Source organism: Tachysurus vachellii, chromosome 19 (assembly GCF_030014155.1).
Source record: "Tachysurus vachellii isolate PV-2020 chromosome 19, HZAU_Pvac_v1, whole genome shotgun sequence".
Taxonomy (NCBI): domain Eukaryota; kingdom Metazoa; phylum Chordata; class Actinopteri; order Siluriformes; family Bagridae; genus Tachysurus; species Tachysurus vachellii.
Window position 1 is genome coordinate 6,275,001 of NC_083478.1, and position 25,000 is coordinate 6,300,000.

The 25,000-nt window shown below is 42.6% G+C and overlaps 1 protein-coding gene across 5 annotated transcripts in view; it reads right to left on the reverse strand.

The window, feature by feature from the left end:
• casz1 (castor zinc finger 1) overlaps positions 1–25,000 on the reverse strand; it is an 83,618-nt gene that overhangs the window by 46,805 nt on the left and 11,813 nt on the right. For 2 of the 5 annotated variants that reach the window (XM_060894916.1, XM_060894912.1), the window contains exon 1: positions 5,044–5,194. The exons of 1 other annotated variant lie outside the window; for it this stretch is intronic. In XM_060894916.1, the coding sequence (XP_060750899.1) occupies positions 5,044–5,122 (79 nt within the window). In that variant the 5' untranslated portion in view covers positions 5,123–5,194. Of the gene's footprint in view, positions 1–5,043; positions 5,197–25,000 lie in introns of those variants that run through there. 2 more of the 5 variants (XM_060894917.1, XM_060894913.1) reach the window with 2 other exon arrangements.

Genomic DNA, 25,000 nt, shown 5'->3' on the forward strand with positions numbered 1-25,000 from the left:
CACTCACTCACACTCACTCACACACACACTCACTCACTCACTCACTCACTCTCACTCACTCACACACTCACTCACTCACTCACACTCACTCACACACACACTCACTCACTCACTCACTCACTCACTCACTCTCACTCACACACTCACTCACTCACTCACACTCACTCACACACACACTCACACACTCACTCACTCACTCACACTCACTCACACACACTCACTCACTCTCACTCACTCACTCACTCACTCACTCACTCACACACTCACTCTCACTCACTCACTCACTCACTCACTCACTCACACTCACTCACACACACTCACTCACTCTCACTCACTCACTCACACACTCACTCACACTCACTCACTCACTCACTCACTCACTCACACTCACTCACACACACTCACTCACTCTCACTCACTCACTCACACACTCACTCACACTCACTCACACACACTCACTCACTCTCACTCACTCACTCACTCACTCACTCACTCACTCACTCACTCACTCACTCACACTCACACACACACACTCACTCACTCACTCTCACTCACTCACTCACTCTTCCCCCTTCTCCCTCTCCCTCTCCTTCTTCTGCCCCACTGAGTGACCATCTCTTAGCTGTTCTCATCCTAAAGAAGTGTGTGTTGTACTTGAGGGTGGATTAATGCATTGATGCTGATCTACCTTCTGGACACACCTAGTCCCAGTGCTAGTGCAGCCATATGGTGCGATGCATATTCATATGGTTGCGTCTGTGCCGCTGCAATGCTTCAGCGCCTCTTCACAAACTTCAACTAGGATGAGAAGAAAAGCAAAGATAAAGTTTTCCCCCCTCTGCGATCTTTCCCTTTATTCTTTCCATATCCTTTTTCTTTTGTCTTTGAGATGAGGATGGGTACTGAAGGCTGGTCCCAATGTGCGTGTGTGTGTGTTTGTGTGTGTTTGTGTGTGTGTGTGTGTGTGCGTAGCGTGTGTCAGGCTGTGGGTAAACTGCACTGTCAGGTGGGCTTGACGCTCTCTCTCCAGCAGGGTAAATTTCAGCCAAGAGCGATGGGGAGATTAACACTGTCAGAACTGCAACACTACCCCTTCATTATCAGAGCACCAGGGCCTGAAGCACACACACACATAAACACACTGGCCTCCACTGCTTGGGCACAGAGCTAGTAATTACCAAAGCAACCTCTCAGTGTGTTTCTCTCTTTTCTACCTCAACAGTTTTTCCACCTTCTTAATGTCTGTCATCCTCCCTCGTCTTCTCTTTACCTCCTCTATTCCACACCTTCTATTTTCCACTCATTCTCCCTCCCTCTCTCTTTCTTGCCACGTGTTCGTCTCTCCTTCCCCGTATCCCGATGCCGAAGCCCGGTGCCAGCCTTTTGCCAGGTGGCGTGACACACTTGTCAGCGAGCCAGGCGCGGTGGCAGCGTGTGTGCGCTGTATTAAGTGCTGCTTTATCAAATTAGTTTGGTATCCAGCTGATGTGTAATAAAGGTACAGCAAAGCCCCTGCTGCTTCCTAGACATCAATCCACAATGTGAGAGCCAAACCTGGGGACTAGCACCAGCCTGGGTACCGGCCTGGACACGCGCCACACCTTTCCCCACTGATCGGCTTATGGCATCCACACCAATAACACCGTGTGAGAGAGTCTGAACAAATGATATGGTGGCAGCTGCTCTAACAGGTAGCGAAAGATGAAAAGCGTTATGCAGCGGCGGCGCTTTATCAAACAGAGCAGTAAGTGCTTTTGTTTTCACACAAGGGGCTTCATCCGAGGTGATGGACTGCTGCTGCACGTTTTCAGCAACGTCGTCTTTTCAAAGGATGTCTTCGGTATTGCTCTCTCAAGAGGACGAGGCAGAGATCAAACAGAGGGGAAGAAGAGAAAAAAAATGATCTACCTGAACAATATGCCTCTTAGCAGCATGTTGTCTTCTACGCAAATAACGCAAGTTGCAAAGCCTCAGAAAAGGCGGGAAGCGTGTTCAGGAACAAGACTTCAGAGAGCTTCACGTGTGTGTCAGATCGGTGTGGAGCGTTAGGATGTGGAAAAAAGGAGAACGGTACCTGAGAGAGAGAGCGTCTCTTCTTTCAGTACATCGGAGATCTTTCTTTGCAATTCCAACTCAAATCAGTTTGGACTTTTTGTTCTCTGATTATTTAAGTTTCCTTGAACTAAAAAAAAAAGTTTTTTTATAAACCGTAAACAGCTCTCACGTGGCCGATTCCTGTTATCAAACTTGTTAACAAACTCGTTAAATGTTACGCTGAGGTCTATTTGTGATCTAATAAAACAGTCAATGGCACAAACCAATCACGCTTCATATGCAAATGAACAGAGGATGATGTCATACTGTGAAACTCTGAGCAACAGCGTGTTTTACTTGCTATAGTTGATATGAGAGTTAAATAAATATTTACTAAGATACATTTTGTGCAAATCGGGACTCGAATACTGAAATCTAATTTGCGACCAATGTTTTTCTTAGCGATGAACGTTAAAAATGAAGTAAGGCTAATCTGGCACAGGAAAGTCTTCAGGGCGAAAAATTTGGGGGTTTTTTGGTAACATGATATTATCATTACTATTATAAGACAAGACAAGAATAAGAAAAAGAAAGCTGTTAACGATGCGAATGCTAAGCGGAAATATTTACGCAACAAAAAATGCGATGTGTCATTTTTTAAATAAGGAATTAATTTGTTGAAATGTTGATAAATTGCTGTAGTATAAGGGGACTGAAACTTCACCTAAATGACAAGAGATTGAGAAATGTTTATTCCTTACTTTAAATTATTAATTTCAAAAAAGTTTTAAAACAACAGCTTTGGTTTATAAATGACTCGGCCTAGCCGCAGCGCCCTGCGTGGGCGTCTTCTAGCCACAAGTATAGTGTCACTAATGATGTGGTAGGAAGAGCCTGGACTTCAACAGGTGCCACCAGATACTGTACATGTTCATTAAGCAATAGCAGCCTTAGTGTCAACAAGCCCAGTCTTCAATTTAACCAAAGTCGCTGAAAGCCATTCGAACGTATTTGTTTTCAGGCGAGTTATAGAGGAAGAGGTTTGAGTGTGGCTGAGGCAGTAATCTGAAGGGTTTCAGCGAGCAGAAACAAAGCCAAACAAAGCTCTTTCTGCAATATGAGTTTGGTTAGCCTGAGAGTTAGAGCATGAGTTATGGCTCCTGGGCTGCTGGGGAAGCTTGTATTTATGGGGGTACTGAGTGAGTGTTAAATCCCTGCTAAGAAATAAAGTCGTCCCTGAGCGAACCGGGGAAACATTTCACTCAGTCTAAAAGGTGGCTTGGAAAAAAAAGGTCTATTCCTCTTCTGCAGGGAAGCAGAAGTGCTATTCCTTATTCTGTGCTGCGAGGAAAAATATATAGAGATGAAGGGATATCAGATTGAAGTCGCATGAATCTTTAAAGTGGATTCGAATGTTGCTGAAGGCAAACATGCTCGGGGGATGCAGAAATGAGACCGGCACGCTTTCTGAGGGTGTATATCAAACGTATGCAAACCTGTTTGAGTGTGGTTTCAGAAAAAGAAAAAGAAAAAAAAAAACTAACCCAATACCTGAAACTGCGCCAGTAACTTGCAATTGAATGCAAAACAAATTCTAGGAACATGCAAAGTGTCTCTTGCATCCCCTGTGGTTCCTTCACCTCTCCTCGAACTAAAAGCCTCCCTCTGTTGCACTCCCCCTACCCCCCAAGCAGTAATCACAATTATTCCTTAAAAAGGCTCTATTTCTGCATTAAGCTAAAAGGACTATATCTTGTTCCACCCCTCTGAGTCAGGGCTGCCTCACTTACCCTAAGTATCTCAATAAATCAGCAGTTACTGTTAACATGTACTCCACAATTCAGTCATCAATCTCCCGCGGCTCAGAGCGAAAACAGGGGAAATATCTGCTTAGTAAAATCTTGCGCAAGTGTGTACACGGACGGAAACGCGAAGACGCCTACACACACAGACACACACATACATAAACACGCACACAAACAAACAAATCAATCCACCGGGACATCAGAGCCGTTGCCAGATCGCTACAGAAATGTGAAGCCAATTCGTGTCTGATCTCACCTTCGCTCAGGGCTCAGGTCTTGTTGGCATTAGAAACAAATCAACAAGGATGGAAAAAGATCAAAGACTCTAAACTCATCTGTATAAATATATAGGATTAGGGAGCTATAGATATTCAGGCCTTCCAGTGAGCCCATTATGGCCTGAAACTTGAGAGACTCCATGCAAATGCGTGTTTAGTTTTAACGACACTGTATTTATTTAACAAAAGGGAAAGTTTAATTGAGAGCTGCACCGGATTAATCCAGAACGCCGCACGTCCGAGCCAAATGCAGGCGTAAACGCGACGTTCCCTGGCGCTCTGTACAATCCTTAAAACATCTGTATCTAAGCGAGCGGCTGAGAGCTCACTCCATGCTAGCAGGGAGCCGCTTAGCTGGGTAAATAACACCACATGTCAGCGAGCAGAGAAATTCAGTGCCATCCTTCTTACAGGCCTGGGTGGTAATTAAGAACAACAATTTGAGAGAAAGAGTACACAATGGCTAATCCAAAACCAACAGAAGGCAAAAGCGCAGAAGATTAGACATCTAAACGATTAGTTCTCGAGAACTCTTCATTTGTTGAAGAATTAGGCCTGCTTTGTATATGTCACACCTGTGGAACTGGATCTGAGGCGAGTATTATACAAAAGCTTGACATTGGGTTTTTAACATTTTTTAAACAAAAACACTTTGCAGTCTTATTCCACGTCTTCTATTTTTTTTTTCTCCAAAAAGTGAGAGAATAATCATTAGCTTTTTTTTTTTTTTTTTTGTGTATTTTTTTTTTTAACAGTTCTGTGTGGATTGACCTGCACACACAGTGGAATTATCACACATTCTGACATCACATCTGACTTAAGCAGCAGCACTTCAGCCAGTATGCGAGTGTGTGTGCGTGCACGCACGTGTGTGTGTGTGTCTAGAGTTTGCTGTAAGTGTGTGTTGTGTCTGGCTCGAGTCTTACCTGGCAAGAAACGGCCCTCCTGTTTGCGTCTCACCTCTCCCTGACGCTCGGGTGGAATTCTCTCCACGAAGCACGGCATTTTTTCCCCCCGTCTCCCCACACGCCTCCACGGCTAGACTGCGCTCGCACTCGTCCCCACTCTCCCTTTCTCCCTCGCTCCTTGTGTCTCTCGCACTCGTGCATGCAGCACAGATGTCAGGGCTGTGCGTGTTTACCCACTTTACCAGTAGGGGTCCTTCACCACCCTCTGCTCCCTACCTCTACAGCCGTTATGGAAAAAAAAAAAGGCCCGGAAGAGAGAGCTAGACGGAGATAGAAGGAGAGATTGGCCACTTAAGCTGCTCTCTCCAGTGTGCCGGGCGCGTGGCTGACTGTTCAGGCTGGATGAGAACACGGCAGGCGAGCCCACTCCGCTAGGCTCCAGCCTCTCAGATTGAGTTACACAGAGTCAATGAGCGAGGTGCAGCCATGGGCAGGGGCAATATCATAGATACAGCAAGAGAGAGAGCGGGAGAGAGAGAGAGAGAGTGGGGAAAGGGAGGGAGGGAGAGACCATGCACTGCTGCTATTGACACTGATAACATGTGCCACAAACTCCACACTCGCTACACCGAAAGCAGATGCCCTGCTCTCACATTTCACCATCTCGTCCCATGATGGTGTTTTTTTTTCCCCGAGTGATTGATTTAGGCAAAAAAAAAAAAAACAAGCCTCCGTCAGCCTCATTGACACACGCCTGCCAGATTCATAGGCTCCGAGTTATTGTTCAGCAAGGAATTTCAAGTTTCTGTCCTACATGTGGGCCACTTTTCACATCGCAATATTAATGTCAGGCCTCGCAGCTGCCCTGATGACAGCTCTCTCCCGCTGAGACAGCGCATTCAGACAGAAGAATTTGAGACTAAGCCTCAAATTAATATCGCGAGCCGGACAGCCCCCAAACTGCACATTACCGTAAGTGGAAGGTTTCAAGGGTGACCTGAAAAACTATTATTCATCAAATACTAGGTGTGTCCGTCCCGAGCAAATAATGTGGAACAAGAGCAAGGCATAGACTTAGACAGGACAAGTCTGTGTGTGTGTGTGTGTTTGTGTGAGATAGAGAGCTTTGTGTGCTCGTACCCAGAAATGAGAAGTGTGTATCTGTCTCTTATATTTTTATGCATGACCCCTACACAATACATACATACATACATACATACATACATACATACATACACACAAGCTGTCTGAGACAGAGTTAGTTCACACACTCCCTTTAGCTTTATTGAGTTCTACTCATGTTTATGGTTTAACAGCAGCAGATTGTACCATAAGCAGGACCGGGACACAGGTCTTGGGTGATGTGGCTCTTCGCCGTGCCCTCAGCGTTCATTTGCTTATTGCACCGAACAGGATAATGACGGCTGCTAACAGGACGTGTTATCCTGGATCTCGACGATAGTGCAGAATTAAACAAACTGACAGCGAGACAGGTTCGACTTGTTTTTATCACTTTTCAATAAACAGAATAAACAATGCAGGGTAGTGGTGTATTATTTGGAATAAAAAAAAGGAGGATACGTCGACGTGTCTTTCATTGAATCGTCTGGACATTTCGGTTCATTTCTCAAGCTCAGACAGATACAGAAGAAGATAATGACTTAATGACTTCTGAGTTCTGAACTGACTCCCCATGTGCTCGAACATTGTGCTGTCTTTTTCTGTTAAACGTACACCTCTGCTGTCATTGTGCTGGATTTGCCCTGTTCTCTCTAAATGGCTTTTCTGACAAGTGATCTGTAAATACAGCCACATCTGCAAGTTCCCCTTCTTCTGTCCCTCTCTCCCCTCTGGTCTCTCTCGCCCTCCCCTCTTTAGTAGCAGCAACCCGGACCTTTACAGCAACACACACGTACACTTCCACTGTGGTCCGTTAGCCCCCACCGCTGCACACCGCCCTCCCCCACACCATTCTCCATTCCCTGTGCCACTATAAAAACACAAATATGCCATAACTCAACCCGGCCTGCCACGCAGCCTCCATCTTGCCCTGTACCAGGGGGCCTCTCAGGAAGGTCACCAACAAATGGTTTTCCGATTGACTGCCCCTGAAATAATTTTTTTTTGCGTATTAAAACCTGAATCTGCACTTTCTGCCCAGCACACTTTTCTAATTATTCGGGCGTCCTTGGGATAGACACAAATCCTTCACACCAGAGAAACAAGCACTAGGACCTGCCATGCAGCCTCCACAAATGTCCCCCTCTCTCTCTCTCTCTCTCTCTCTCTCTCTCTCCCCTCCTCTCTCTTTCTCTGTCTTTCCTGCCCCCCCACCTGCCCTCCTCTCATCTGCTTCTCGCTTTACAGCCCCCCCCCCCCAATCTGTTTTCAAAGCGTGTCTGTCCTTTATTAAATTGTTTTCTTTTCCACATTATCAGTTGCCATGGAGACCTCATCTCTCGGATTATTTGAATTTCATTATATCTATTGATTTGGGAGCATTTCATCTTTTTTATTGTTTTTCTGTCAATTTTCGAAACGAATAACCATCTAATTTGCGTCAGCGCTGATTACGTTCGTCCCTCAATAGAGGTCGGCAGCTGCGCCGGGGAAACAAATCAATGAAAAAACATCATAAAACTCGAAAGTACAATCAACCAGGATATGGGTGACATTCCGCGCTTGCTGAAACGAAGTCATCAAAAAATATATATATTTTTTTTGTGCCTGTGCACAGGGTGTGTAAGTGTGTATGTGAGTGTGTGTGTGTGAGTGAGTGAGTGAGTGAGTGAGTGACATATGCGAGTGCCTATGTTTACTGTAGATGTGATCTATGCATTTCAAAAGGTATATATGACTGATCCTCTATCTAAGCTTAATATCCTAAACTCGGGTCTCCTTTTCAATATCCGCCCCACCCCACCCCACCCCACCTCCCGACTGAAACAAAAATGCTTACTTTGTGCTTAAATAATTTATGCAATTTTAGCATTTATATATAAATTTTTTAATAAGCTGCTTGGAGCAAAGTGGCCATTAACAAAACACACAGCTGCCCAATGGCCCGAGCTCTGCAGATCAATTGCGCTTTTTTATGACATGATAAAATGCTTTTAAAGCAATTTACACAAATATGGAAAAAAATGCTTCATAGGCTTCATTTATTCATAAGGCAGAGTATTAGAGGGGAAAAAAAAGTCTTGTGAAAGCCAGCCATGGAAGATGGTCCAGGCCTTAACTGAAACGGACTAGCTGTCCTTTCTGCAAGGACATAAAGTTCCATTACCAATGCATGCAGTCAAAGGCAATTTAGCAAACACAGTGTGCAAAAGAAAACATCAGCATATTGGAGGTGCTCACGTATTAAGAGGTGTGTGCACTTTGTTTCTTAATTTCATGCGTAATGTGGGTTTCTCTAAAGGACATAACGAGGATGCTGGACTTTGCTAGTGTTTGAGACAGAATGGATGGATGGATGGATGGATGGATAGATGAATGGGTGAACAGATGTAGGTACATCAGGATAGATTAATATATGTATGGGTGGAAGAATAAATCGGTAGATGGTAATGGATAAATGGATGGATGGATGAAAATGGATGAATAAACAGATCATAAAAAAAGGGTGAATGGCTAGATGGAGGATGGATGGATAGATGGTTGGGTGAAGCAGAATGGATGGATAGATGAAGGAATAAATGGATAAAGCAGGATAGATGAATCAGATCCATGAAAGGATATATGGGTGGATTAATGGATGGAAGGATGGATGGGTGAAAAATAGATGAATAGACAGCTCAGAAAAGATGAATGGTTGGATGGACAGAGGGATGAAAGAATGGATGGGTGATTAGGTGGATGGATAGAGGTCACTTATTACAAATTTGGATAGGTGTATGAATGGATGGACAGAGTGAAGGTGTATGGATGGATGGATGAAAATAGATAGCTGGGTATACAGATGGATGGATGGATAGATAGATGGTAGTAAAGGTGTATGGATAGATGGATAGATGGATGGATGGAGCTAGCCGAATGGTGGACACCACAGACACAGCTCTAACTCTAGAGTCTCATACTAATCATACTGTAATTTTTAAATCCATTCATTTCTTTTGTATTTCTGTCTAATTTCCTGCACATTAACATGTTTAGGAGAATTTCCTTTCTGTCACTAGGTCTGCGAGCGCTGGGACTAAGCAGTTTGCTAATCTCCTCTCCTCTTTTTTTCCTTTGCTTGCTCTCTTTATAAATGTGCTGCTGTGGGCAGCGTGTTCGCGACACATGTCAACATTTGTCAAAGCATTAGTTTGCGTCTACAATATTCCGTGCCTGGGCCTCTGAAATGAGGGAGCTAACAAATTAGCTTTTTATGTTTATTTGTGCGTAGGTGTGGCTGAGTGATGGCTGAGAGGAGGTGAGGGGTGGTGGTTAGGGGAGGGGGTGGTTTTTGAAGGCGAAACAGGAGACAGAGAAGATGCAGGAGTCACGACTCCTCCTGATTGCTCCTACTGTCTATTGTGCAAAAACATGCCCCTCCCTGCCGTCGGCCCCCGACACCCGGCACACAGGACTGGATAAATACTATTTTATGTATCGCTATATGAATTCTGAGACAGTAATTACAATGTTCCTCTTTAGCTCCCACACAGCAGAAGTAGATCTGGGGCTCTGACAGCGTAAAAGTGCAGTTCCGTGTACTGTAAAATTGTAGGTGTATGAGACGCTTGACAGCACCGGGTCCTAAGTGGTGAACCTAACACCGACACACACACACACACACACACACACACACACACACGCACACACACACAGCCTCTATCGATTCGTTTTTTAAGCGCTACATTAATAAGTTGTAAAATAGGGTTTTAAAATCACCTGCTGTTTAGGAATGGTTAGATATTGATGAGATGTGTTCCCACAGCGTGATTTTGAGGTAAGCGTTGCAGTTTTGATTTTTGCCACCCCAGCAGACATCAACCACCCCACCACCTCTCCCCCGTTATCATCGTGGCAACAATAACATGCTTGTGTCCCAAAGCAAACATTCCCACAGTGAATAACAGGCTGTCTCGCACTCTATCCACCCGCAGAGTTAAGCTCACACCGGACCAGACTGATCACAAAACACAACTTCCTACTCTGAAAGCACTTCTGCTAGAGCTGCTGTTCTCTAGCCACAACATTCAACCTTCGCACAACATCCACTCCTTACACAAGTCAATGCAAATACGCTAAAAATACCTTACATTCATTTCTTCCCTCAAGTCAAACCAAAATTCTCAATTTCGAATAGTCAGATGTTGAGCTGTTGATTTGTTTTCAAATAGTTCCAAAGGAATTAAAATGACATGTTTATACGATCCTTCTACTTCGTTTTTTGTTTCTATAGTAACAGCTCATTTGCAGGCACTCGTGTGATTAACATAATCATAATCTAAAACGAATGATAAACAGATGTTAATGAATCATTGATATGGTGAAACTTCGGTTAAACGGAAGGAGTCTCCAGTTTCAGTACTGATTTATTTACTGGACATCGCTACATCGCTAATATCATAAACGTTAGCTAGCGTTAGAATAAATACGACAATGCAAAGTAGTTTACGTGCAAGGAGAAAAGTATCGAGTCACTATAAATGTTATGAAATATGTTTTACTTAATTAGATTTTATCCAACTGTTTTTTTTCTTCCTTATATATTTTCTTCTATAAGTTCTTCTTTATATGTAAAAGACATCGTTAACAGCATAATGTAGAAATTTAAGAATAAAAACATTGTGCTCTTTTCCACAAGGAATGACTTTAACTTTGTTAGATTTTAGTTTGAATCCTTTTTTAAGCTGAAAGATGAAAAAAAAAAAAAAAAAAAGTCGAAACAATCCCATTATAAACATATTAACTACTGTATTTAGATGATGAATTGTTTTTGGAATTGTTTTGAAATTGTGAGTGTTTTGGAATTGTTTTTAAATTGCGAGTGTTTTGAGATTTATTAAAAAAAAAAAAGTAAAATTCAGAAGAATCAAGAGAATAAAAACACGAGGCAAATCAAAGAAAACGTACATAATTGCAGAAAAAGGCGTAATTGTGCTCCTCACACCCTCAGTACACAGTTATTAGGAGTGTTATTGCTAGTATTCGCACTATTAATTAGTATTAATATAGATAGTTTCAGAACAATTATACTTTTACTGATGACTTTCTGTTTGTGTGTATTGAGGTCAGCGACAAGTAGAGCTTCTGTGTATCAATTCTTTTGCACCCAGAGCCATTCTGTCAATCAATCGCCTTCTAATTAAAATGATTCACTAAAAGTGGCTCACACAGACACACAGACACACACACACACACACACACACACACACACAAGCTGAATGCCTCAAAAAACGTACAGTAGGAGAAGTGCTTTCCGCCGCAGTAAAAAGCCACACCATTATGGTGCACTAACATAAAGGTGGGTTATGGCTGATAGTAGAGTGATCCGGCTCAGGCTTGCCCAGACCAACAGAGCAATAAAGTATCATGTCTGCGCGCAGAGGCTTTAAAAAGCACAATTAAGGAGGAGGCAGGTTAATAATTAAAATGCATAATTATTGACCCCTATTTCCAATTCCTCTGAAAGTACATTAGATCAGGAAAAAAGCTGGAGGACAGGAGGGGAGAGCGGAGCGTGCATCCTCTCTAATGCATTCTCACCGGCTGCAGCTTCCTCTGGACCCTAATGCGCCTGTACGCCTGCCTGCCGCTTAATGAGGCTCTCCTCACAAATGAAGGATTTCTGAAACCATCAGCAGGCATTATTATCAACCCTACATCCAGCTGACTAGTGACCCCCAGACCAATCTTGCCTTCCAACTCCCTGCCACTCAAGAACGGGCAAAACCCCGGCCAGTAGGGCGTATTCGGGGGGCTGTCTGTCCCTCGGGGAGGCTATCGCCGCGCTGACCAGCCGTCACTGCTGGTGTCTCCGACAGGCGGCTGACAAGCCAGGCCCGAAGAGCTTAACGTTAGCGTGCAGTCAAGTCAAGAGTGAAACATTTCCTCCAGATGAGTCACATCAGTGTTTCATCACTGGGATCTGACAAAGAGGTTCTTAATGAATAAGAAATTCAAACGATTTCAAGACGATTTCACTTTATATGGCTTAGGATGAAAAGACAACAAAGATGCATCTTGACTCAGGAGGAAGAGAGCGGGTGTAAGACGGTAAGCAGTCAGCACAAAAAAATTACCTTCTGCAAAATCCTGAATGCCAAGGGCAGGTGGATTAAAGTATTAAAACAATCGCATTTCAGTCCTGAAATAGTCCTCTATCCGTTGAAGATCAGGTGCGAGCGTAATGACACCTCAGGCAGGATCTGCTCCCCCATTAGCTACAAGCATCAGGGAGAGCTAATGCGAACAGATTATGCCATGATTATGGTAAACGCTCCTGTTACAATCCCATCACAGAAACGAACATATTCTAAAATCAAACAGATGGCTTGCTACGCACTCTGATTACCGCGACGCTTTGGTGCTGAGGCTTTTTATGAACGGGGAAAATAAAGATACTCGAGCACAATCACATGCCACAACTACGCAGCCTGTCTTTTTTTTCCCGTTCCACAGTTTCCCTCTAATTAGGATCGCGCAGCTAGTTGAGAGGAAAGAGGCAAATTGGAAGACACGGGTTACGCTAAAGTTCAGCCCTGAATCTATTTACAGTGCAGAATTAATAAGAAGCAGAGGTGATAATGGTGCCAACACAGTGAAACATTTGGGTGAGTGATTTTTAATTTAATCACTGCCGTTTAATACGAGTCTATTCTTAAATGCTACAATTGTTAAGCGACTACAGTAAGCAGACAAGCGTTCTTTTGTGCTATTCCTCTTCTCCAGGGACTTTCAATACATCTTTATATGAACTTACAGCGAGTGTCATAAGGTTGAAGCGTACGTATTCAGTTATGAGCTCGTTCAGTAAGGAACAGTTGAAAGCAGGCATCTTAATTCTTTAAAAATTCCATTAGTGAGCTCACAGCCATCATGGGACTTTCTGCGAAAGAGGCACTTTCTGCAGAAGTGCAGGATTTATGTACCACACATCTCTCTCAAATGGACAACTCTCCAAACCTGAAAGCCCTCATTCTGATCTGCAGATCATAAAAACGGCGATAAAAGCAAATATGATTCAAAGCAGCTGAAAGGGCATATTTCTTTCCTTTTGCTTCCGCCCCCTCCTTTTTTTTTTTTTTTTACAGACCTATTCATTTTTGTCGGTTATGTTCAATACAAAGTTCCCTGTCATATTTAAGGTGTGTGTGTGTTGTGTGTGTGTGTGTGTGTGTGTGTATACTGTGAATGAGAACAGTCAACTGTAAATTTCGAGGTAGTTCAAAACACATGCACACACACACGCACACACACACACACACACACACACACACACACACAAACAGACCAGAGAGAGCAAGTCGGTACTTGTAGCTGAAGATTGCAGATAGTGATCTATGTTTGTCTCAAAGTGAAAAAGACATTTTTCCCCCTTTCAAGTCTAGTCGTTTGTTGTCATGTAAAATACCCGCTCCCCACACCACACAGTTTTGTAATCACGTATGCTGAGCAACCTTGATTAGCAAGCACACAGCTTTTCTCCTCTAACTGTCCAAGATGGATCGCTTGAGAAACCAAAACCTGTGGGCTTAACAGGAAGTGCAGCAAATGCCTGTGTGTTCCTTATAATTGACAATAATTAAGGTGAGCTTGAAAATAATTAAGATGATGAAAGCTAAGCCTCTTAGTGGAACGCGAGCCATCTGTGGTCACAATATTGCGCCCTCAGAAACTTCGGTCCAATTTAGGGTAACACAGTACAACTGCGCCATAATTTTAGATTAAAAATAAGGGCTTGAGTGTTCCGAAAGTACACGTCCCACTGGCTGGGGTGCATCAAGAGCTTTGAGGAATGAACATGATAGAACAGACAGCAAACAGGAAGTGTAGAGAGAGAGAGAGAGAGAGAGAGAGAGAGAAGGAGACCTGCGCCCTTCAGTCTTACACTTAAGACAAAGTTAACAAAGTGTGACAGCTGCCAGGTCCTTGACAATTGGGGTCAGTTAGAGGAAACGTAGCTCAAGTTTTCAGGGCTTTGCAAGAGATGTTCAGGAGCAACTGCCCAGCGCAGCATCAAAGGGGATTAAAGGCCACAGCCATCTGCTGTCAGGACAAACTCTCCGAGAAAGCCAATCCCTGCGTAGAACGACTCTGAGACGCACTTCAGGGTGGACTAATCGAGCGCCAAGGAACGCCGCCAAAGCATCACAAAATATGGCCAGTTTACACAGTCAGCCAAGAGCCCACTGCACCTCTACAACATTTGTTTTCACAATTGGATTGCCAAGGTTTCTTTCCTCTCTCTCACTCTCTTTCTCTCTCTCTCTGTCTCTCTCTTTCTCTTTTTTGGTGTTATTGACAGGCCGTGACAGCCTTTTCTCGCAGCCACTAATTTGTTTTGGGCTCTGTTCCTGGCCTCCCCCATGACTGTTACCTCAATAGTCTGCTACCTTTTAGCTCCAGCGTGCAGCACTTGACCCGCCGCTGCCGCATGCTTCCAGCACTTTAATTGTCGTTTAATCACATATCAACCTGTCACTTAAACACCCTCTTTTTTCAGTTGCAGGAATTTGCATATTGTGTGAAACTAATTTCTGCCAGCTCTGGCGGCTGAGAAAGGAATGCTCACTTTACTTTCTCTCATTTTCATTGCCTAACAAACACACACATACGGTACATATATGAAAGCTTCAGCCTTGGGCAGGGAATTGCACATTATTTATGGATAACATGTATATCGTGGATATTATGGATTCTGTAACCACTAAGGCATCGGTTCTTAAAATGGGGTCTGTGGCTCCCTGGGGGTTATTTTCAAATGATGTGATTGAAAACTGTTGGTCGAAATCACTATCAGTGTGTATTAGAGCTGTTAGACTTATGAGACTGATAAACCTATTATAGTTATTTGCTTAATTAACTGGTCAATTAAATTAAATGGTTTAAATCTGAAGCCTAAAAAATGGACAAATACTGCATGAAATTTTTTTTTATTAAAAAATAATAAAAAAAATATTTTTTTTTATTAAAAAATAATTTAAAAAAAACCCTTCAAAATAGAAAAGCCATTAATCTAAATAAAATGAGAACATAGTTGTATAAAATTGTACAATTATTTGTTGAATTTTAATGAATGAAATAAAATTTGATTTCATTTGTATTTCTCTCATTTATTTAAGCATTATGGAATTCTCTGAGCTCGCTGGTTTCCCCTGTTCTCTTTGACAGTTTTCAGACTTCACGGGCAAGAAACTGCTCTTTTTTCGAAGGGATTCTGTGGGCACCGCTGGGGTTCGTCTCACTTTCCACTCATCAGTTAACAGCAGATGGATCGACACACACTTTCCATTATGATCGAGTCCGGTGGTGTGTGGAAGGCCACACACTCGTGCAATATCTCCCCCACCATGTTTACAGCTCACGCTGGGGCCGAGGGCCGGGCGCTGGGGGCTCGGTGATGCGCTACCAGAGAGAGCTGAATCACAGCGTCCTCTAGAGACAACCAAGTTTAATTATGAAAAGCAGGGAAGCTCTTTGTTCCATCTTTTATTATATTAATTGGCAAAAGGGGGCCAGATATTGGGGAGGTGGATGTGCGGATGAGGGGATAAGGGGGTGGTTGTGGGGGTGTGGGGGGTCTCTGCTAGGGTTTTCACAGCGGTTTAATCCTGTTAGAGGCACCGTCCATGCCCTAAACACTACACGCTCTGCCTTCTCTACCTAAGTCACAGTCTGTAATGAATAGCTCCTAATCGTAAGAGCAAAAGGGCTGCTGTCAGACACCTGAGAGAAAGCAGGAGGCATTTAGGATTTCAGTAGTTATAAACCAGACTGACTTCCAGTTTCTTCCAGTGTTTTGTGTTCTCATATACGTCAAACCCGAGAAAGATGTAATGCAACACTCTTTTTTTTTTTTAAATTCATGTCTCTTTGTCTTTACGATAATGATCTCTTTCTTCCACTGCTTCCTATTATTAGTGGATGTCTCACAGACTCATACTGTCTGAGATCAGCTCCAATCTCTCACATGGTTACACAGAGGTCAATAATTTTCTACCTCAGTGTATCTACTTTGCAAAAACTACCTAAAGTTTTAGCTTGATATCAAACAGGGTGTGAAAAGAGATCATTTTAAGCTACAACCAAGCAGAATGAACATAAAACAAAGTGTTAGGGATGACATTCGACTGGGTCTCTAAACTTTAAAAAGATAGCTAGCTAATGGTAGCATTAAAGAAAGTATCAAGCTAGCGGGTTAGTTACTGTAACATAATCTAGCCAGCTAGCTGTTTAGCTAGCTGGCTGATTAGCACTGGTTACACTTAGCCATTTTTTTAAGTGTAGGAAATATGAAACTATCTCTAGCTAACTTGTGTTAACTAGCTTTTGGTAGTTAGCATAACATACCAATCTAGCTAGCTTTCAGTGCTGTAAAATAAATTGAGCTGGTTAGCATTGAGGGAATGCAATTGGAGTAGGAAATATAAGGCTAACTTTTGTTAACTCGTTGTAAGTCAAACTAGCTTGTTTTAGAAGAGGCTGCCTTTGGGAGTTAACAGAACAATCTAGCTAGCTACCGGTGCTATGAAATAAATTATGACGCTAGCTGGTTAGCACTAAGGGGATGTACAGTAGATATCACAAACTTAAAGAAGTGTTAAAGAAAATAAGATAAAAATAATCTGTAAGTAAACATTAACGCATAACTTAGGGTGTTTTTGCGGTAACTTCTTCTAGTTACTATAAGAACTCCTCCACTTGCAACTTGCACTGACCTTTATAAGCAGTTCTTAGAAGTAATGAACAAGAGTATTTCTTATCTTATCTTTTCCCTCCGAGCACCACTTATTCAATATAACTGCCATTGTCTCGCTAAGATATGATGTATTTTAATTTTATTTCAGAAGAGAGAGTGCTATAAAATGTACAGTAAGTAAGTATAATTCAGTTTGCACCCTGGCATTGTGGCGTGGGGCTTTTGTGTTATAAAGTTATCTAGGACTTCCTGAATGAAGGATCCTCAAAGATCATACAGGAAGTCAAAGCAGGACAGAGTGAGACTTGTAGCTCACCAGCTCCCAGCGAATTACTCCTGTCACTACTCTAAATGTTTACTCTGACTCTCTTAACTGATGCACCGGCTCATCGAAGGGTTCATCTCGACCTGACCAGGTTCCTCGTCGTTTATTCCTGAGGAGCCGAGACGTCTCCAAACTGTCAAAAGCATTTTCTGCCAAGCTGAAGAGAGAGAGAGAGAGAGAGAGAGAGAGAGACGAGAGAGAAAGAAAGAAAGAAAAAAAAGAAACTGCCGCACGCATTCACACGCACGCACACACTTTTCGTGAGGCTGTCAGGTAAATTAGATCTGAAAGCTGACAATTTCTGACCATATTTCCTTGATTATTTCGAACAAATGCACACCAGCCGCTCTAAGGAGATTAAAGTGACATAAAAGTCCCGAGTGGGAGGAGGGAGGGCAGCGAATCCAGGTCACCCCCATTTGTCCCCCTGCCTGACAGCAGCTATATCGCTATCCAATCCAATAAAAATCCCCCCTCCTTTTGCTTTAATTAATTTTACAGCTAGCTTGCTTAATTACTTTCAATCAAAATCCTCTTGCCATCACAAAATTAGAAATGGTTCAACTCCATTAGTCTAAATTCTTCATTTACATACACAAAGACTGTCAGCTCTTGCTAAGCAAACGGCCTCTCGCTTGATGAGATTGTTTTTTCCCTCCCCTCACTGTCACCCTCTCTCTCTCTCTCTCTCTCATCCTTTCTTTCTCTCTCCTTCTCTCTCTCCCCCCCACCTCCTTGCAATATTTCTTTTTTTTTCTCAAGGAGAAAAGTAGCATAAAATTATTTGAGCCCTGATTCCTGATGGTTTGCTCTGGCTAACACACATAAAGGTAAACTAACAGATATTAGCCATGAAGTGTGCAATCGATGACTGCGCTATAAAGACGAGTTCACAGGGTTTTTTTTTTTTTTTTTTTTTTTTTTAGATTTTCTCACTTCTTCTTTTTATTGCTTTTACACTGTCGCTCACACTCACACCCGCACTTTTATGGAACAAAAAAACCAAGTGTTCATATTAAAAAAGAAACCTCAGAACACAATTAAATGACTGTGGGAAAATTAGCCCATGCTAGTTTAGCTAAGTCTTTTTTTATCGCTTAGTGCTCACCTGTGCACAACCATCAACGATGTTTCTCTGAGGCCACAGGATAATTTCCTGTGGTGACACAGCCGCTCAATCACACACACTGCCCAAGGCCTGCACATCAGCAAGAATTAAGGACATGCAGATAAACTGGATGATATGGGAATGGACTCAAACCCCAGTCCTGCTCAAATAACTAGGTCTTATAATAACAAACAAATCAAACTGTCCCAACACTGAGCAACACCACTCAACCCAGACACACACACCCACACCCACACACACACACACATCCAGAAGTGCTGACTCTCGCTTGGAGTGTTTGTTTTCGTTTTCTGCCACATCCCTTGACCACACACGCACACAAAGCCGCAAAAAGCTTGCTAACCGAGAGCAGCTTTGATCAGATGTCTGCTCGCTAAACATATTACCTTACAGCTTCCTTCCTCTCCAGAGAAAAAGTGACAGAGCACCTTGAGAAAGCCAGAGAGGCTGCTCGCCTGCTCCTAACCTGCATACGGTAATCGCTGCCAGCTGTAAAGCAATGCCCCGAGTGGCCGGCTCATAAAAACGCAACTCTGATAGCCCTCTAAGTGCTGGGCTCGGGTCTGACCCCCCATTCCCATCTCCTGCGCTTCTACATATACACCACCCCTTTTTTCCCGCTCTTCCTAACCACTCCCCATTAACACCCTTAATTATCTGAATCCATCATTCTTGGGATAAATTAAGACTGCCTCTTTAATTCAATTTAATAGGATAATTTTCCAAACTCCCATTTGCTTTAACTCTCGCTCGCTTCTCGGTCTCTCCAGATCCCCATGCTCTCTCTCTCTCTCTCTCTCTCTCCTTCACCCTGGACGTCTCTGGCAGCTCACGGGCTGATGGAGCTCATGTGGTGTTGAGCAGTAAAGCAGCTCTGCTCTACTCGGCCTGCTCACTTGGCCTTGGCTAATCCAGTCTTATCCAGTATCATTGGTCTTCACTGACTGTTCTGAGCCTCATGACTCGACACACTGCATCTCAGCAGCTTCTCATATGTTTGTAATCAGAACACCTTCAGTATCCCCAAAACCCCCCAGAAAGCCACTACATACAGTTTCACTCTCAAATCATAGATTTGTTAAAAATACAAATTCGAAAATCTTCTCATCTCTTTCCCTGGAAAATTAGTGTTTCATAGGTCTAATTTGCATACTGACACATGATTGGTTGTTATGTTTTATAATGCAATAATGCTTGTGTGTCATGTTAAATTAAATTACATTTTCCACTGAGGTTTTCTGCTATTTTGTTTGCAATTTAACTTGTCTGTTTTTTTTCTTTTCTTCAATTAATAGACCTAAAAAAAGTTAAATAAATGAAAAATAAAATAAAAATGTTGTTTTAACCAGCTTTGAAAAATATTACCGTTTCTAAAAAATAAATATGAATTTACTAAGCACAAATATTACTGTTTAATAAAATGCAAGTTTTATTAAAAGCACAAATTTAAAATGCAGATTATACACAAGACTATAAAACTTCTGTTGTTAAAAAAAATAAAAAATAAAAAATAACCACAGAACTCTACTTTTATATGATGGCGAAATATGTTTATATAATAGCAGCTGTATCATTTTGTTCATTTGATTAATGGATAAAAACAACATAAAATATATTTATTAGATCAAAATGTTTGCCATTTGCGGGTTTATTGTAAAGGTTCTTACTTATAATAAATACTGTATTTAATTGCAGCTGAATCATTTTTGTCTTTTTACAATTATCCCAATGTCCCACTTCCTTCATTCAGCGCTTTCCTCTAACACACACACACACACACGTCACACACACGAGCCTGTCCCCTCACACCCCCACCCTCCCTGTTAAATCATTCTCCCAAAATTTCCCAGAGACTCTTTGTTTGGATGTTTCAGGACTCTGGGAGAGTTTCAAATGATTTTAGCCATGATTTAATTCAGCTTGTTAAAGGGTGATGTCAGCACAATAGAAGCCGAGCCTCTAAATCCACCACATTCACCCAAAAAAGCAAGATGAAATAATCACGGGTGACGTCTACGAAAACACTTATTATATTCGTCCATCGCCTGGCTGAATCTGCTAAACCTCATCAGCGTTATTCACCCATTTTACTCTGGGAACAGAAAAAAAAAAGATTACTCAGACTTTAAGGGTGAACTGGTCTTTTCAGTGCAACAGAGCCGCACCGGAACGGCGGATAAAACCTTTTTCTTTAAAGGACTATAAATGTTATCTGATTATGTTCACGTGTCCTGTAAGTGTGTGCAAAATAAACTATGACTGCAATAGCCGGAGTAATGAAGATAACTTTTTTATAAGGAAGAAGTGAAGAGTTATTTTTATGCAGGAGGAATGGTGAATCTCAGGCGCTCCGCTCTTGCACTTGTCCACACGGGCTTTACCAAAGTCCCATAAAAGGCTGGGAGCTGACAACTAAGCACTAGAGATAAGAAAAGGATCAACCCGAGCTTCATTTATTTGAAATCCAAACTTTATTTACACACTCGCTGTCTGCCAATCCGCTTCTCTTTAAACTCAGAGAAACACGGCTGCCTACACGTCACGTCACGTTACTCCGACACGTTTTCTGTGTGTGTGTGTGTGTGTGTGTGCACAGGAGGACCATCGAGAAGAGGCCGCGGGGTAAAACCCGGCTCTCAGGCTGGAGAGCTGGACGCAGTGTGGGTTAATAATGAGAAGTACTCGTGCACTATCTGATGAAGAGGTGAAGTCCTAATCGTCCTCCGTGGCCCCACAGGAGGAGGCCTGTGTTTATCAGTGCTGAGGAGGACACACAGAGCTCGGGAAAAAGGCTTGGGAGGGGTGTGAGTTGTGCGTGAGCCGCTCCCGACTGACAGGATCTCTTCATGGACGTGCCGGCACTTTAACCTGGCCTGTTATTAAAATTCTAATCTGTTCAACATGCCAATGTTAGCACTTTTGCCTTGATTAATAAAAGAGCACCCCTGAGCACTATGTCTAGGTGTTTTCTATCTTACCCTTGGTTGTTTTTTTTTTTTTGTTTTGTTTTTTAATTTCCATTTATTTAATTTTTTTTTTTTTTTACGCTTCCTGAGCAGCCACCCAAGAGCAAATTCTGTCAAAGGAAACTTGTCCAGAATTCTTTGCCTACTTGGGTTCCTGAGAATGTTTAGAAACCAGATGATATAAAATCATACTGAAAATCAGAGATATGAACGTGTTCAAGAGGGAAAACCTGTGTCCGTGTGCGATCTGAGATTCGAAAAAAGGTTCTGGCGAAGTAAACAAGATGATGCAGGAGGGACGGCGGCGGTGGCAGAGTGGGGGGAGACTTAAAGGACGTGATTTATCTGAGCTTGATTGCATGTTAATCGAGGTTACGTGTATTAAGTGGAATCTAATTGGAACAGACACTGGCAGCCTGACAGATCGACATGATGCAGATGGATTGGAAGAGAGAGGGAGGGGAGCAAAACGAGAGAAAGACAGAAGGAGAGAATGAAAGCAAAACAGATTTGACTCAAAGGTGTGTTTTTACACACTCGCACACCCAGAGGATTGTATTATTCTGCCACTACTGTTAACCACAAGCCAACGTCATTGGGTGGATTCCAGAAAATGTTTGTGTAATTAAAATAATGGTGCTGAAAGCTTCTGGTCCACTGACTGGCCTTGCTGGAGGACACACTGAAAACAGGTTCATGTCTGTGCCATGCGCACTACTCTATCCCAGATGTCAGAAACATTCAAGCACTCGCTGCCTTTTGGAAAAGAAGGGAAAAAATACCTCCTTTCTTAAAAAGAAAATAAAAAAGCACCAGCTGCTTGAGGACATGTCACCTCAGCGAGTCAGCAGGCCATGTGCTGCCCTCTCTCACATGCTTTTTTCGATCTCATCAGACAACTGGTGCGAAGGCCTTTCCTCTAAATCTGAAGCCTTCACCCTGTGTGACAGACTGCCCTTTACAACATTAGTGCGGAGAGAAAAAAAAAGACACCTGTTGTGCCAAACAACTGCTCTTTGAGAGGTTATGCAAATGTTTAACAAATTTATGACCCCTGAAAAGCACAGAGGTACCGAACAGCACCAGAGTTCACAATGAGCTTTTCACCTTTTCGAGGTGGAAAAGAAAAAAAAAAATGTTCCTTCTTCTTCTTCCTCTTTGAAAACACCACGCTATCATCGTGCGTCCGGTGCCTTTTAAAACGCATCGATCGCAGCGAGGCTCAGACTCACAAATGTCATCCATTGTCATCTTTTATCACAGCAGTGTCCAATAGCAGCTCTGCATTATTAACCGTGTCACAGCCGTCGTGGATGACTGTGTCCATTCATGTCCCTCTGTTTCTCTCTCACGCAAGTGAGGAGATTATGAAAGCGATAGCACAAATGAGATTAATTTGCAGTATTTATTTACATTATTTTTTTTCAGCGTTTTGTCCCGATCCAAATTGTAAACATAATTAGAGTTTAAAAAAATTTGTATACTCTATATACAAAATACGTTCCTGTCTAGAAGGGTATGAATTCGGGGAATATAAATTCTTTTTAATGAGAAGATAAGAATTAAACAGAGAAAAGACTCAGAGTGTCAGAGGAGAAATCTTTAGAATAAGTGCTTTAGTCTAAGAATACACACTGTTCAGAGATACAAGAAAGGAGTGTGTTGGAAATACAAATGGAAATAGAAACGTAGGGATATATATATATACGGATGGCATGGTCTGAGCGCAGAGAACAGTGGAAATGTGAGCCGTCAACGCGCAGCGCTCAAATCGGTCATGACACCGTCCCGTCATTGTGCCGAGACAGGGGAGTTCCTTCAGTCAGCAGCTGATTTGATCCATGCTGACTGTTGCACTAATGACATTAATAAGGACAAAATTACTATTCTGAATCACTGAATTTTCTCTCCGAGGTTTTTTTGCGTTCGCGTCTCTGTCTGTAAACGCGCGTGAGTAACCGTATACTATACGGTTATAGAATGGAAATGGATTCTAATCCCAGTCTATGGTGTCACTCAGATGAGGATGGATTCCATTTTCAGTTCAAGTTTCTTCCTCATATCGTTTCAGGGAGTTTTTTCCTTTTCATCGTGACCTCTGTTTTGTTGTTAGGAGATACATTTAAATTTGAAATGTAGAAATGTAGAATTTCTATCCTGAATTTATACTTTTCTGTAAATTTCTATTTAAAATTCTATTTTAGCACTTTAGAAATAAAACCAAATTGAACTATTGCTGGAATTCGGTTAATGCTCTCTCTCTCTCTCTCTCTCTCTCTCCCCATATATGTGTGTGAGCGTGTGTGTGAGTGTGTGTGTGTGTGTGTGTGTGTGTGTGTGTGTGTATGGGCAGTGGTGGCTGTAGCGGTTAAATCTCTGGGTTGTTGTTTGGACGATCAGGTTTCAAGCCCCAGCACTGCAGAGTTGCCACTGTTGGGCTCTTGAGCAAGGCCCTTAACCCTCCCTGCTCCAGTGGTGCTGTATCATAGCTGCCCCTGTGCTGTAAACCCAACCAACCTCCTTAGTTAGGATATGTGAAGAAAAGAATTCCACTGTGCTGTAATGTATATGTGGTGATAATAAAGGCTTCTAACCCGTCCCCCCCCCCCACACACACACACAAATGCGTAATAAACAAAAGAATTTGCACGTGTAGATTCTGTACACATCTGTATATATCCACCATTGAAAGATAAAAAAGTGTAATGTGTGGAGAGGAGGGGGCGGTCATGCTCTGCCGGCCTCCCAGCTCCAACATTGAGAGAGATGACACAGTGTGATCAAGGACATGAATTGCTCATTGATTTTTAGCGCCAGCTTAACTATCCATTCCAATTGATTTTAGCCCGGCTGCGTGTGCGAGTTATGGTGCTCTTAATGCACCTCGTGTGCGACCGTTCATCGCAGAAACATGCAGAAAAGGAGCCATACACAACAAAACATGTAAAACAGGTCCTGAAACACGTACTTTATGTGCGTTAGTTGTTCCATGCACATCATGTACTGTAGGTGTAACTGGAATGACTCGAAGCATGTCATCATTTATTCACCTTAGAATAACTTCAAGTCTCATGATGATGTTTGAGAATAAAGAAAAGGTGAGAAATAAACAGCAAGATGCTTACAGGAAGCTGCTGGAGGATAGTCGAGAGGCACAGAACATTCTAGCAAGAAAAAAACCACGAATCAGATTAAAACCTTTATGAGGCTCAACATGTGAGGATCCAGTATACATTTCAGCCTGAGAATATACACAGACCTGCTAGGCAGAAGTTAATCAGATTTCCTCTACAGATCCATACACACTCATTCATACACACACACTCACACACACTCACTCACACATACTCACTCACACACACACACACACTCATTCACACACACTCACACACACTCACTCACACACACACTCACACACACTCACTCACACTCACACACTCACTCATTTACTCACTCACACACTCACTCACTCACTCACTCACTCAGTCACACACACACTCACTCACACTCACTCACACACTCACTCACTCACTCACTCATTTACTCACTCACTCACTCAGTCACACACTCACTCACTCACTCACTCACTCACTCAGTCACACACACACTCACTCACACTCACTCACACACACACTCACTCACACTCACACACTCACTCATTTACTCACTCACTCACTCAGTCACACACTCACTCACTCAGT